At 46.4% G+C, this 13,806-nt stretch overlaps 1 protein-coding gene across 1 annotated transcript in view; it reads left to right on the forward strand.

Moving 5' to 3' along the window:
• The window catches only part of ccdc102a (coiled-coil domain containing 102A), a 51,597-nt gene that overhangs the window by 13,474 nt on the left and 24,317 nt on the right, over window positions 1-13,806 (forward strand). The window contains exons 2-3 of the mRNA XM_070909279.1: window positions 11,366-11,834; window positions 12,794-13,189. Coding sequence (XP_070765380.1) covers window positions 11,472-11,834; window positions 12,794-13,189 — 759 coding nt within the window. The 5' untranslated portion in view covers window positions 11,366-11,471. The remainder of the gene's footprint in view (window positions 1-11,365; window positions 11,835-12,793; window positions 13,190-13,806) is intronic.

Genomic DNA, 13,806 nt, shown 5'->3' on the forward strand with positions numbered 1-13,806 from the left:
TGAAGCCAACTGGTGACTGGTGATTCCCTGAGTTTTCCTCTAGCACATCCAATAGGTAAAAAAAAAAAAAAAAACCCACACAGTTTGGTTTATGACTAAATACCTGCAACACTGATGACATTTCCAGCAGGCTCAGCTGTACTTTGTGCTTGTTAGCATGCTAACACGCTAAATGCTACACGCACAATGATGGTGACAGTGCTCAACGTACAGTCATTGAGCATCAATGAGCATGCTGTTAGCGTGCTGACATTAGCATTTAGCTCAAATGGCTGTAGACTCTTGGATATTACCTTATTGAAAACCTAATGTGCGGTACGAGGTCCCGCCCATACACCCACCCGACCCAACCGTGAGCACTGACCACAGTCAGTCTCAGCTGTCAATCATGGCGTCTCACCCTGTTTTTATAGCATCAAACAACTCATTGAAACCAAACGTATCAGAAAAAGGAGCACTTGAACAAACAGCATGATAAGAACGACCTGAAATGACAGAAACCATCTTTGGGAAACCGTCTTTAGTTTGGCCCATGTCCCATCTGCTCACATGGAGGGGGCAGGGTTTACTGCAGCCAGCCACCAGGGGGCGATCGAGATGTTTCGGTTTCACTTTTGTGGAGCTGTCTTGTCGTCCATCTTTACATACAGTCTATGCTTCAGACAAAGAGTGTTGGCAAACTTATGTCCCCTCTCTAGAAAGGTCAGACTTTACTACCACTGCCAGCAAAGTGGGAAAGAAAAGTTGAGATGAATTCAACTGTTGGAGAAACACAACCTGAAGAAGAACGTAGTTTACCTTTTATCGTCTGGCTTGGAAATGGAGGACAAGGCCCAGGTCAGGGGTTAAACTTCTTCTTCTTCTTCTTCTTCTCTTTTGTTGTTTAGAGGCAGTTGGCAAACTGCCTTTAAGTGCATTACCGTCACCTTCTGGATTGGGGGGGGGGGTTTAAAGTGGGCCACATAGTGTCACTGCTCAGCTGTACATAATGCTATGAGAAAAGATTTTTCAAAACTTCACCACAACAGTCACTTCATCATCCATCTGGACCGTTACGAGGTAAAAGGTGTGTTTAAACTACTAATCTACCAGGAATGTGCGTCTACTTGCATTTGATTGGCCAACACCATGTATTGCCAGGTCACACCGCATTGCATTGCTGCAAAAGTTAACCCTTTTTTGCCAGCAACATATTCTATTGCACTGTAACAAACTGCATTTAAGTTTTCCAACTGTGTCTTTGTCGTGTCAAAATGACCATTTTAGCATTACTACTGTGGGGGGCGAGAAACTCTCATCAATGGTGCAGTCACTGCTCAATGAAGTTAAAGCAGTGGAAATATGCCGTGTAGAAAAAAAAAATGTATGGATTTATGACGAGATGGGGTTAAATACAGCGGGAGAGAGTTATGATTGAAAACCTGCCGGTTATCTTTCATCACGTTGTTGCAGCTAAAATATCTCTTTTTCTTTTTCCTTTCGACTGCGTAATTAAGTCTCATATAGCAGACTGTGTACAAGCCTACTGATTTCTTCCTGGGAAAAGTTGTTATAGTTGGGGGGTGGGGGGTTCTCCAACTCTGCTTTGATGTTTGGAAATCTCCCACTGGCTCTGTTTCAAGAAGTCTTCCGACTTGGAAAGGAAAGAGGTTGGAGCCAAAGCTGGAATGATTAGGCTTGCATTAGAGCCGGAGAATCGTACTGTCAGCCCTTTTTCAGTGAAATGGGACGGCTCTCTCGAAGCTTCGTTCTGGAGGCCTATATCAAAGGGAATGTCGGTCCTGTGTTACTCACCTGCGAAGGTTTTCCAGTTCGACACAGGAAATGTCAGATTCATCCGTGCACTTGTAATCCCTGAATGAATGAATGAATGAATTCCCTGAATTGATTCCGGGATGAATGGCAGAGTTAAGACTTCTGACACGTTGACTTATTGTCCTGACCACGTCTTTGTGATTCACGTGTTCAGTCATTTCGTGGACTGCCTCAAACCCGCGCCATAGAGGTAACTGTGTGTTGATCGGCTCGGTCAGATCGGTGTCAGAACCGTGTCGAGGTCTCGCGGCTCCTAAAGGTGAATTGCTCAGAGCATCAGTACCATCATATCTCAGTTAATACACATTTAAGATTTAAGGTTAGGAAAGATCCCTTTCATTTGTTTTGTTTTTTTGTGTGTGTGTGTGTGTTCTTTTGACAGTTATACGCAATACAGTTGAGGATTCGGGAGTTGGGAGCACAGTGTCGTGAAACTTTCTGACCAAGTTTGACCAAGACGGCAGAAGGGTGCGTGCTCCTGAGGGTGTAATTCAGGATTGCTGACGACCAATGGGGGAAGTAAAACACTTAGAAATTCAGTCTGACCTGCATATAAGGAAACTGGAGAGAGCCTCAGACACCACCCTTTGTGAAGGCAAGATACAGTAGCTGAAATATGTGGTGAATAAAGTGTTGTTTGGCGCCATCACCAAAGTCGATGGGATTCATCCTCCGGGGACCACGAATGTTCGTCCATATCTCGCGCCGACCCATCCAGTAGCCGTTGAGGTATTTCGGTGTGGGCTGGCAGTGGCCCTCTGAGCCAGAGAGTTCTCCAGAGCTGGTTCTCATTTCGAGAGAAGAGTGACTAACTGCAAAACACACACACACACAGAAATGTTGTGTGTGTGTGTGTGTGTGTGTGTGTGTGTGTTTCTGTGTTGGTCATGACCCCTTCAACAAGATAAGCGGACATTTGCATTGACAAGTGAAATAAATAGTGGTGTGTGTGTGTGTGTGGTGGGGTCAAGTGTGGCCTGATGGTTTGTCTGTGACGTGAATGTATAGAGAGATGGAGTCGAACATTAGTCAGACTTCGGGCTGTAGAGCATATGGCCAGCGAGGGCAGATGTTCTGTCAAAGGGTTTATTACCCCGCAGCTTGACCGCCTGGCTGGCGGTGCATTTTATGGGCCCTGTGATGACATAGGGCGGGGTTCACATGGAGGTTGGGACAAGAATGGGAGAAAGAGGCAAACTGTGAGACAGAAGGACAGTGGAAGAGGGAAAAGGGAAGTAGCAGGGAAGGACAAGGAGAGAGAAGAAAATACTGTTTGGACTGCAAGCGTAAAAGCTTTGGTGATTTCTCTCCAGCTGAAATATCTGAGCTCACAGAGGCGACGGAGGTAAGAAATCAAGTACTTTGGGCCATTTAATATAGGCTTTACTTTCCTGAAATTCCGATTAACTATGCATCTGACACATTGAAATAACAGCTGCAGACTACACAATCTGACGCCGCTTATTTTTTTTATGAGCTGCTTGATCCCAATACTGAAGATTCTGAATAACTGGGAGGACGTGACTCCTGAAACTGACGTGACGCGATCGGCTTGAGAGAAGGCGTCTCCGGTGTTACAAGAGTGGAGCTCCTTCCCTCACAGGGGGATCTTCGGCTGAGCGCAGACACCGGCTGCAGGGAGCACTATAACCAGACAACGGACACGTTCATCTTCTCGTCAAGTCACTCAAGGAATTAACAGCAGTTATTGACTGGCGTGACCTGATGCCGGCAACGTGTGTCATTTTATGGCTAAACGCAAATCGGGCTGAGGTGGACAACACAGAGTTCAGCAGACAAAGGATCGGATTTGTTTTAGAAAAATTACTGATCCATTGAAATATGCATTTATTTAGATTTTTTTTTAAACATTTTTGCACAGAACGAGGACTGTGGATTTTGTCCCCCGTCTCCTACATTGGGATCACTTCAAGAGGGGATCTCTTCGGGTGCCAGCACAGACGGGAGGAAGATTTGCAGCAACCACCAACTTTTTCAGCTTGTTTTTACGACTGACTCGAAATAGCGTGAACCCGTCATTAAAAAGTTGTCATCCCTTTTATTCAGCACAATCAAATAGTTTACGGGGTATATACTTGTATATTTGTGGTACCCAATACTTCTTTCTTTGCAAAGCGTGTCCATGAATAGAAGCGCAGGTCTAACTGGGCACCGAGGAGCCGTACAGCAGAGCGAGCAGCCGCGTTTGGACTTCTTACTTCTTCACAGAATAGTTTGCCCCCCCCCCCCCCCCGGTTGTTTTTCCGGAGAATACTGCAACGGATGGCGCAAGTTAGTGCGAGTTAGTGCAGGCGGCTAACATTGAATGACACAATGTTTTACACATTCCTACCTGGATGTATATGGATCTATGGGTGCTCAGTCCTGTCAGCTAGACGCCCAAACATGCTAACACACTCTCCCTCTACTCTCCTCCCATCACCTGTAGCTCCCTGGCTGAGGAACTCGCTGTAAATTAGGTGTGTGTGTGTGTGTGTGTGTGACCACGGGGGTAAACCCTGTCAATAGAACCACTCCATTACCATCTCCTGTGTTTGTACAGTTCATTTAGTTGCCCCTGATAAGCTTCAAGGTTCATTTATTTATCATTAAATTCATGCCACACACACACAACAAAAAAGAACTATTATTTATGGTGGAGTGCGGAGGATGAATTGAGGAGTCTCTGGAAAGAAGGAAAGAAGCTGCTCTGCAGTCTGGCGGTACGGCAGCAGGGTGAACGGGCTGTGGCGGGGGTGGGTTTTGTCTTCCAGTGGCCTTTGTGCTCTGTGCAGGCGTCACTGAAGCTGGGTAGGTGGGCACCCACGATGCTCTGGGCAGTTTTAATCACCTGCTGGGGATGCTGATGGGACCACTTCTACCTTTTATTAAGTATATGAGGTTTGGAACTGACCCAGTTTTGGTTCCCGTCTTCCTAAGAAGTTCCTGCAAAAATGACTAACCCTCCTATCGAAGGCAGTGGGCACCTATTTGAAACCACAAGCGTTGAGCGTCATGCTATCAGGCCTTTGTTAAAAGTAATCACAGACTTCAGGCCGTAGGGGTCCTGTGTTTTTTATAAGGCAAAGCCATGTTTGACAAACGTGAGTTTTTAATAATTCTCTCTGGCAATTATTTTCCACCACGTGGACACTCAGTTAATGTAAGCCTAACATTGATGCACACTCTTGAGCGTCGAGCAGCGATTACAGCCTGTCGACTCCACATAGATCATAAACCTTTTGAATTTAAAAACAAGTCATTTAAATTGGTTGAGAAATGTCAACGTTATAGTGCTTTTTTTTAATCCCCGTTGACCGGTCTCGCCTGGTCCAATATGCCATAATCGAGATGGAAACAATGTGATGCTTTGATGCGTACTTTTTGCAGAGAGTTTAATTATCCAAAATATATGAACCCCTTGAACTCACGCTGTCGGAACCCCTACGTCAGTATTTTTTACCTGTTGTGATGTTTATTTCTTGGAGTATCTTCGAATGCTTCATATCCCAAAAGACCCAAAAGATTTCTAGATGTAGAAACATGAATATATATACAAATATTTCTTAACACTCACACAAGATATTACGGATGGAACTCTCCTATCAGCCTGCAGAGAAGCAGCCAACTCTCACGTTTTGCGCTGCCCATAACGTACAGAATGACGTCATCACGAGTGCACAACATCGCAACGCTAATTTTAGATCGACCTTGATCCGCGGGACGTCCGTTTTCAAAAGGGTGCAAGATGAGGCAATATTTTTCTAAATATGGGGAGTTTACAATCTCTATGGCCTTTATCAACATACAGTGTGTGTGTGTGTGTGTGTGTGTGTGTGTGAGAGAGATATGCGCTTACTTTCTCTTTCAGTGATTTATGAACTATATGCACAATATTTTGAAAGATTATTTTATGTCATGTCCAGACAGACAGTCCAAAAGTTTAGACGTACAATTGCGATTTTCAAAGTTTTTTTTTTTATCAGTGGTAACCTAGTAAAGTAGCAGCAAGCTTATTCCATTTTGGATTTAATTTTGAATTGCTCCTTTTAAAATATTCAGGTAGCAGCTTGTGACTTTTAGCACCGCTCTGGTCGTAACTTTTACCATTACAGACCAGTGACTTTAGCTGCAGCTAATAATAAGCGTTAATTGGCCAAAGTAAACTCCTGGCTGTTTTCAGGTCGATGGACTGTGTGTTTTCATAGCTCAACAGGAGGACCCGCGGGGCGGGAGAATGATCTATTTCAGGAGAACCTTCCTGATGGACTGTGGACATCAATATCGTCAGCTGACTGACTGATAGTCCTGGATCAGGACCTCAAGCAATTGGAGCAAGTGTAGTTGGTAGGCGACAGAAATGTGTCAGATACATGTCAGTGTCCTTTTCAGTTTTGTCAGTTTTGTCTCCTCCTCATCCAACAGACCCTAGGGTTAGGGTTCAATCATACTGAACCCTAACCCTATTCTACAGTAGAAGAAGGCCATTTTTATTTTTCTTCTACCAGGAATGTGTGCAAAAGTTGAGCCAGCACAGTGGGCCGACATCATGTGCTGATCGTGGCTGCTCTTGGTTCCACCCCTGATCGGATCCTGCCCGTTGCCCCACCCGACGCTCTGCACTTGAGGTTAAAAGAGGTCATCACAAGTTTCAAATGTCTCCACGTCATTTCACAGACTGATTCAAGACTCTTGTCATGGTGGCGTGTTGTCTGAAATGTTCCCACATACATGACCAATTTGTCCTGGCCAGCACTAAGGCACGAACAGCTGCATTGTTAGATGTTCGCCCACTAAATCCGCCATTATCAGTCATACTAGCTGACGCGTATCTGCATATAATTCATTAAATCATCGATTTGGTTAGTTATTTGAAAGTATTACTTCAGTTAACCAAGCTAAACGTGTGATACTTTTTGCCCCAGACCTCTTTTCAAAGCTTCAGCATGCTGAGAGTTGGGGTAAGGGTTTTCTTCATTATACATCCGCTCTCAGACCAGTTTCCCTAAAGCTTGACATTTACACTTTAACGCCAGATTAAAAAATTACTAAAATGCCACACAACAGGATTTGGGTTGTTCTGCCTTTGTGGCTCCACTATGGAAGTGCACTGTAGTGTCTATGGTACACTAAGGATGATAAGAATCCCCACTTTTTACTTTGATTTGTCACCCGTGCCATTTATATGCTATAACTTTGTCAGTGTCGTCGCACAAATATTTAAAGACCTGACCAAAATAGATTTTCAAACACTGCAATAACAGACGAGACGTAGTGATCTAGTTAGCTTAACAATGAACATATGAACATATAAAATATATTACGTTAGACATCTTGTTTCCATGGTATCAAGGCCTTTCCCTTCGGGTGGTGTTTTGTTTTGAATGTGGTGGAAACATTAAATAAAATGGCCGAAATATCCTCTTTTCACGGGGAGAATTCAAGGCTCTCAGTTAACTGACGTACTCTGAGTGAGCGTTCCCAACCAAAAGTGCTTTCTTTTTGAAGATTTGTAAACGTTAGACTAAAAAGTGACAACAAGTTCCAGAGTTGCAGTCGAAGTTCTAATGCAGTTGAAATTTCTGTTGAATCGCTGAAAGGGTTTAAAGTGTTGAAGTGCAGGCGTTGAAAGGAGTTGAGGTGTAGGTTGAAGGTTGCGTCACTGCGTGCGGTGACATTTTAGCTGGAAGTGCTGATAACTAGTTGGAACTATAACCACTGATTGCAGTCGGACAAACACTATGGCTTGTCTGCTTTCATTTGAAACCAATCACAATCGTCTTGGGCGGCGGTGCCCTTGCAAAATGGCAACACGCAGATAGTGGTGAAGCGAAAGCAGTCGAACTACCAGTCAAAGAGTAAAAGATGAAAAGCTGTTGAAATGTTTGCCGTCAAGTCGCATTACTTGCATCTCTGTCTAGAAATGTCTAGTGGATCATTGTTTTAATGCCAAGACAGAAATAGGCAAAGAGAGCAATCTGGGTTCAGTGCTTTGTAAATAAGTCTGTCCCTGCCAAAGTGTCCTCATTAAGGATTCTTTTTCTCATCATTGACTGAAAGCAATGTGTCAACATTGTGTGTGTGTGTGTGTGTGTGTGTGTGTGTGTGTGTGTGCGTGTTCCTAGAAGTGGTTTGAGAGGAGTGCTTTTCATTTCATTTCTACAAGTGTTTGATTTCTGGTTGGCCATCCGTGACCCTGCCACCTTGGACTTGATTGAGTTGAAAAGCAAACCCCATCAGTTTTTTGTGGTGAACTCCCAGCCCCTCCTGATGCCCCCCCCCCCCCCCCTCACCCCCACCCCCCAGATGACCCAGATTTGGGATTAGGCTGCTGTGTTTTGCTTTTGTGTGTGTGTGGCTGCCAACTACTGTCCTGATGTTTGACTGGAAGATGAACTGGAAAATGAGATTTGGATTTTTTTTGAAATGCAGCTTATTGGGGGTGGAGATGAAAAGAGAAGGAGAGTGGCATTTCTCCATCGTTTCTCTTGCTGCTCAGTTAGAAATGTTTGATTCATGCTGTTGTCAGAGTGACTGTTGATCTCCTCCTTTTTTGTTTCTGCCTCATTCGAACAGTATTGGGTTTTTACAGCTCCGTGTTTACTTTTTCATAGCGGAATATTACCTTTTAGATTTTTTTGGCCGTGTCGCACTTGACTCATATATGATCTAGGAAAGGGGCACATAAAGGCTTTTTTTTTTTGTTGTTGTGAAACATTTTGAATGTGTTGTGGAACTGACTTTCACGGTTAGCGTAGCACTTCAAATGGGGCCGGCCTTTATTTATTTATGCTGACCATGCCCCCGACCCTTAATTGAGACCCGGCTTTTATTTGAGGAAATACGGTACCCAGCATTCAAGTCGGACAGAAACAGGAAGGAAGACGGACGCTGGCTTTGTAATTGAACTCACCACACACCAGAGTTCAATTCAATTCAATTTTATTTATAAAGCGCCAAATCACAACAAAAGTCATCTCATGACACTTTACAAAATAGAGCAGGTCTAGACCGACTCTTTATAATGTTATTACAGAGACCCAACAGTTCCCACCATGTGCAACCACTTTGGCGACAGTGGTTCAGAATGTACTGGCTACACCTAACCATTCGAAGGGTTAGGGTTAGGGAACCCTTGGCTTTGTCGCTTTACAGGATGTTTGGCAGAGTAACTACGTGGTCATGTATGTGTTTAATAACAGGCTATTCATGCCAAATCAGGTATATCACCATCTCCAACGTCGTCATGTCTGCTGATACTGTCTGTCCTGAAACCGGCTTGTAGACTCATTACCATCAACAGCTGGACTGATGTGCCACTGTGGACTGTGGTGGAATTGTGGGACGCTCAAGCTCTGACTACTGCTTTGAAGCGTAACGTGTGCATCAAGCAAGGGTTAGATGCACCCCCGTCTGTTTTCCGGTGGTGCCTGAACGCACACTTTCACTGCTCAAGACAGACCCAGCGCGTGCTCTTGAACATCATGTAGTATGTTTGTAGTGTGGAGGCCGCATTAGCTAACAAAGAAGCCTTACCACCACTAAACCTGCTTCATTTCCTTTCCTTTCCTTCGGGTTGTTCCCACAGTTCCAGATCTCCTCCGGAACTTCCCCTGCCTCCTCTGGAGGGGAGGGGAGGGAGGAGGCAGCAGTGGGAGGGGTAACAGGAAGGAGTAGAGCTTTTCTTGGCCCAGAGAGTTGAGGCCAACTTCACCACAGCCGGAGATGGTGTTTGTCTTCAGGATTTCTCAACCCAAAACCTGGTACTAACAGTGGAGACGAGATCAAACGTTCGCCACAGATTCCTGAACACAAATGTGTTGCATGCATGACATGCACCAAAGAAACATACTATATACTATACTGAATATCTTCCAAATGATCATTGGAACGCTAGAAAGTATTAAAAAGAAATACGCAAATGAACGTCGTTAAATTATGAATCTACTCATTGGTGGAGTATGATAATATAGAGATATAATAAAGCAGGCTGTTTCGCTGCCGGCTGCTTCACTGTATGTTCACAGCTAGTCTCTGGGCCCTATTTGATCGATCTGTGGCGCATTTAGGGCGTGTCCTTCTCCCCTTTTGCCAGTTAAACAGTGCACAATCAAGGCGCGAGTTTTATAGATGTGTTTTGGGCATAGCATGAAGCACGCGTGTCAGCTCCCATTCCCTTTAAACGCCTGGAAATGCACCGCTGTGCTTCCCCGTGAGTGTGACAAGCAGTGGTTAAATTGTACCGGGGCTGTCCGGGGCTCAGGTCTCAGGTTTTTCCAAACAATACAACACATTTTCTTCGTAGCTGTAGAGAAACACAGGCCTAAATGAGGTGATGTAAGGAGTTGAGCATCAGCGCTTCCGGGTGTTTTGTCACAGGGAGTGATATCGGGTGATTCGTTTATGCTCTCAGCGCGCAGCCTTCGTTTCCTCTCCCTCACAGCAGTGGGCTTTATTCTGTTCCCAGCCTCCATCCCCTCACGGAGAATGTCAGGTGCTCTACTGTGCGGTGCCGCTGGGGCGCACACGGGGGTCTATGCGCTGTTACGCACGGCGCACACACCGGAATGGACAATCTACTCTCATGCAATATGTCTGAATGTACAAGAAATGGTGCGATGTCTACATCTCTCTGTGTGCAACACAGTAACAGTCCTTTACCCGTTCTGTGAATTTGTAAATTTTGGAAAACACTGCGCCGGACCTTAGACCAGGTTTTTGTTGGTCAATGGCGCAATCACTTTCTGCTGCCTCAAAAATAGCAGCGCGCCAACAATGCGCCTGTCCACGCCTCATTTTCAGACCGACATACACATGGGCGCACAGATGAGTGGAAGATAGGGCAGGTAGAGTGTACAGGGTGTTTCACTGGAAACAGCTGCCTGCTGCTGCCGCGAGACTGGACCGAAACAGTAAGACCGCGGGCCGCAAAAAAAACAAAACAATGAGCGGAAAGATCCTGCAACGCCCCGTAGAGCGAAGAGGAACTGCAGAGTTCCTGGGGAACCCGGTTCATTGTGGGTCCACCACTGCAAGCAACCCTTCTTACAACACACGCAGATATCGTGATGATATGAAAATATCGATTGCAACAGCTTTAAACCATTTCATTTCCCCTATTTAAAAACGTATCTATGCTCATTTGAGGCAGAAGTTGATGGTCTAAAAAGCAAAGGGCATGTATTTGCCGGTTGGAATGATGATACAGTGGTGTTTGTCTTTTTGTAATTTATCTATTCGCAACCTTTTTGCATATGGTGCCTCATGTTGATCATCGTTTGTTGCTTTAGAAGTCGGGCTACTGCTAGGCTCAGCGAATGATTATTTTCGTTATTGATTGATCAGTAGTTTCAGTCTCAGTCACGTGGACCAGCTGCCGAGCCTCCCTTTGGATTTATTAGGTTCGGGAAGCAGACGAGGGATTTTTCCTCGAATTGTTTTATCCTCAAATTTCCAAGAGACGTGAGGGAAACAGATGTACGTGCACGTGTTGAGTTTTATTTTCTTCTTATAGTTACACTTCTCCCTGTTGCTGTGTTTCTGTCTCCAGGCTGATCTCTGACTGAGGACGACGATGCTCTCCTGAATCTCCGCGCTCACGACCCCCCCTACCCCCTTCATCCTCACCGTCCTCGTTCCACACCACCGCCTCCGTCATGAACCACACCCCCAGCCCCCACCTGTCCGAGGGCGGCAAGTCGGCCAGGGGCGGCCTGCTGTGCAGCCTGGGTCTGGGGTCCGACAGGGGGATCTGCTCCCCGGACAGCCTCACCCACACCCCCAGCCCCACCGGAGGAACCCCCAGCTCTAGCCCCCCGCTGCTGCTGTCGCCCGGGCTGGGAGGCCTCGGGCTGGGATCCCTGGGGGCCATGGGGGAGGGAGCCGGGGCCGACTGGGAGAGCAGGGAGGAACTGAGGCTCAGGGAGCTGGAGGAGGCCCGGGCCAGGGCGGCCCAGATGGAGAAGACCATGAGGTGGTGGTCGGACTGCACCGCCAACTGGAGAGAGAAGTGGAGCAAGGTGGGCTGCTGGTTACTGAAAGCTAGGAGAGAAAACATACACTGAAAAGCTGTGAATTATTATAGTAACGCCTCGGGACCTGATTCATACGTACCCTCGTTTTCATCTTTTTGTGCACACACACTTTCATCCTTCCCGTCAGCAAAATCTTGCACACATTTATTAAAGCATTTGTGCGTTTTACGCTCTGCCTGTGGTGTCCACACAGACGGTCTTGCTGCTGCTGCTGCTGCCTATCTTTGATAGTGGCAATCGTCATCTTGCTTGACAAAATACTCCTTTTAACCCCACCTCACAGTGTTGCTCGAGACTGTGAGACTGTGAGACTGTGAGGGGGTTGAAAGCTCAGGAAAAAAAGCTAGTGAGCTTACGCACGAGGGATTTTTTTTCATGTGCTGTGTCAGCCTCAGCGTTGCCACATTTAACTGCCTCCTACAAATGATCTTCATTTACATTTAATTAGGAGCATTAGGATATACTGTATGTTTACATCATCTCATTTGGAGCAACATAACAAGAAAATATTTTTCTACATGGTGCACTGATTTGAAGCATGACACTGGGCATGTTGACCTTTTCAATATTTAACCAAAGACCCAAACAACAGTGAATATAGTCTACTAACACATGTTGCATTGGGTGTTCCATCATCACCATGAACACACACACACACACACACACTGTAGTTTATTTTGACTCAATCCCACACACACACCGTCCTACTGCCCCAAATACTCACTAGAGCACCAAATGTGAATTCACCCGCCACTGAAAGTAGTCCCCAACAAATGTACTATTTCCTCCCGTTGTGAGTGACATTTGCTAAAAGACTACAGTGGCCAGCTACTTTTTTTTTAAAAATGAAACTATATTATATATATACTATATATACTATATTCATGACTTGTCTTCAGAGAAACCGAGAGGCTTGGGGGCTGATGTGTGTCTGGTGTTCCCAGGTTCGTGCGGAGCGCAACCGCGCACGTGACGAGGTTCGCCAGCTGAGGCAGCGGCTGGACACCCTCACCAAGGAGCTGACCAGCGTTCGGCGGGAGCGGCAGGAGCTGGCCTCAGAGAATGAGACGCTACGGCAGGAGACGCTGCGTCTCTGCAGCGACCACGTGGCTCCTCCTCCGTCTGCCTCGTCTCCGTCCTCCTCCCCTGCGCACCCTCGCGGCGCTTCCTCCTCCTCCACTCCATCCATCCCTCCCTCCTCCCCAGCCTCATCATCCTCCTCTCAGGTCCACACCGACGGCGGCAAGCTGGAGAGGGTCGGGGAGGGAACACCGGGGTCTCCGGAGCCAGAACCAGTGAGGGACGTGGACTTGGACGTACAAAACGCGGGTCAACAAAAGGTAAGTCGTTTTTTTTCATTGCCAGCCTAGCAGTGTGGTGATAAAAGGATCTTGACTTGACGCGGGACTGACGTTAGCAGCGGTGCTCTTTTCCCCCAGTGAATGTTTGTTTGGTCACATGTTTGTAAGTTAGATAACAAGGAGACTTTAGCAGGAAAGCCAATGTGGGGCTGTTGTTCACAGTCTGCGGCGCTTGTGTCGTGTAGCTGCTCGGTGTGATCATCTTGCATTCCCCGTGGCGACATCATCCCACGCCCAAGCAGCCCTTTGCATTGTTGTAATGGACTGCTTTTTCCATCCTAAGTTAAGGCGGCGATTCTCGAGCAGAGCCGGAAGGCAAAACTTTACTCGTCGGTCTACGTTCCAACCCTCACTTGCGGCCTTGAGCTTTGGGTAGTGAACGAAAGAGTGAGATAGCGAATGCAAACAGCCGAAATGAGTTTCCTCCTCGGGGTGGCTGGGATCCTTTTGGAGGGTTTCCGGACACATCCAACTGACAGGGCTAGACCCAGGACTAGACCCAGGACTCGCTGGAGGGATTACATATCTCATGTTGCAGATGGGCTTCACGGGGTTTTTTTTTCCAGAGGGAATGCCTCGGGATCCCCCAGGAGGAG

The sequence above is a fragment of the Enoplosus armatus genome, chromosome 1 (genome assembly GCF_043641665.1).
Source record: "Enoplosus armatus isolate fEnoArm2 chromosome 1, fEnoArm2.hap1, whole genome shotgun sequence".
NCBI lineage: Eukaryota > Metazoa > Chordata > Actinopteri > Centrarchiformes > Enoplosidae > Enoplosus > Enoplosus armatus.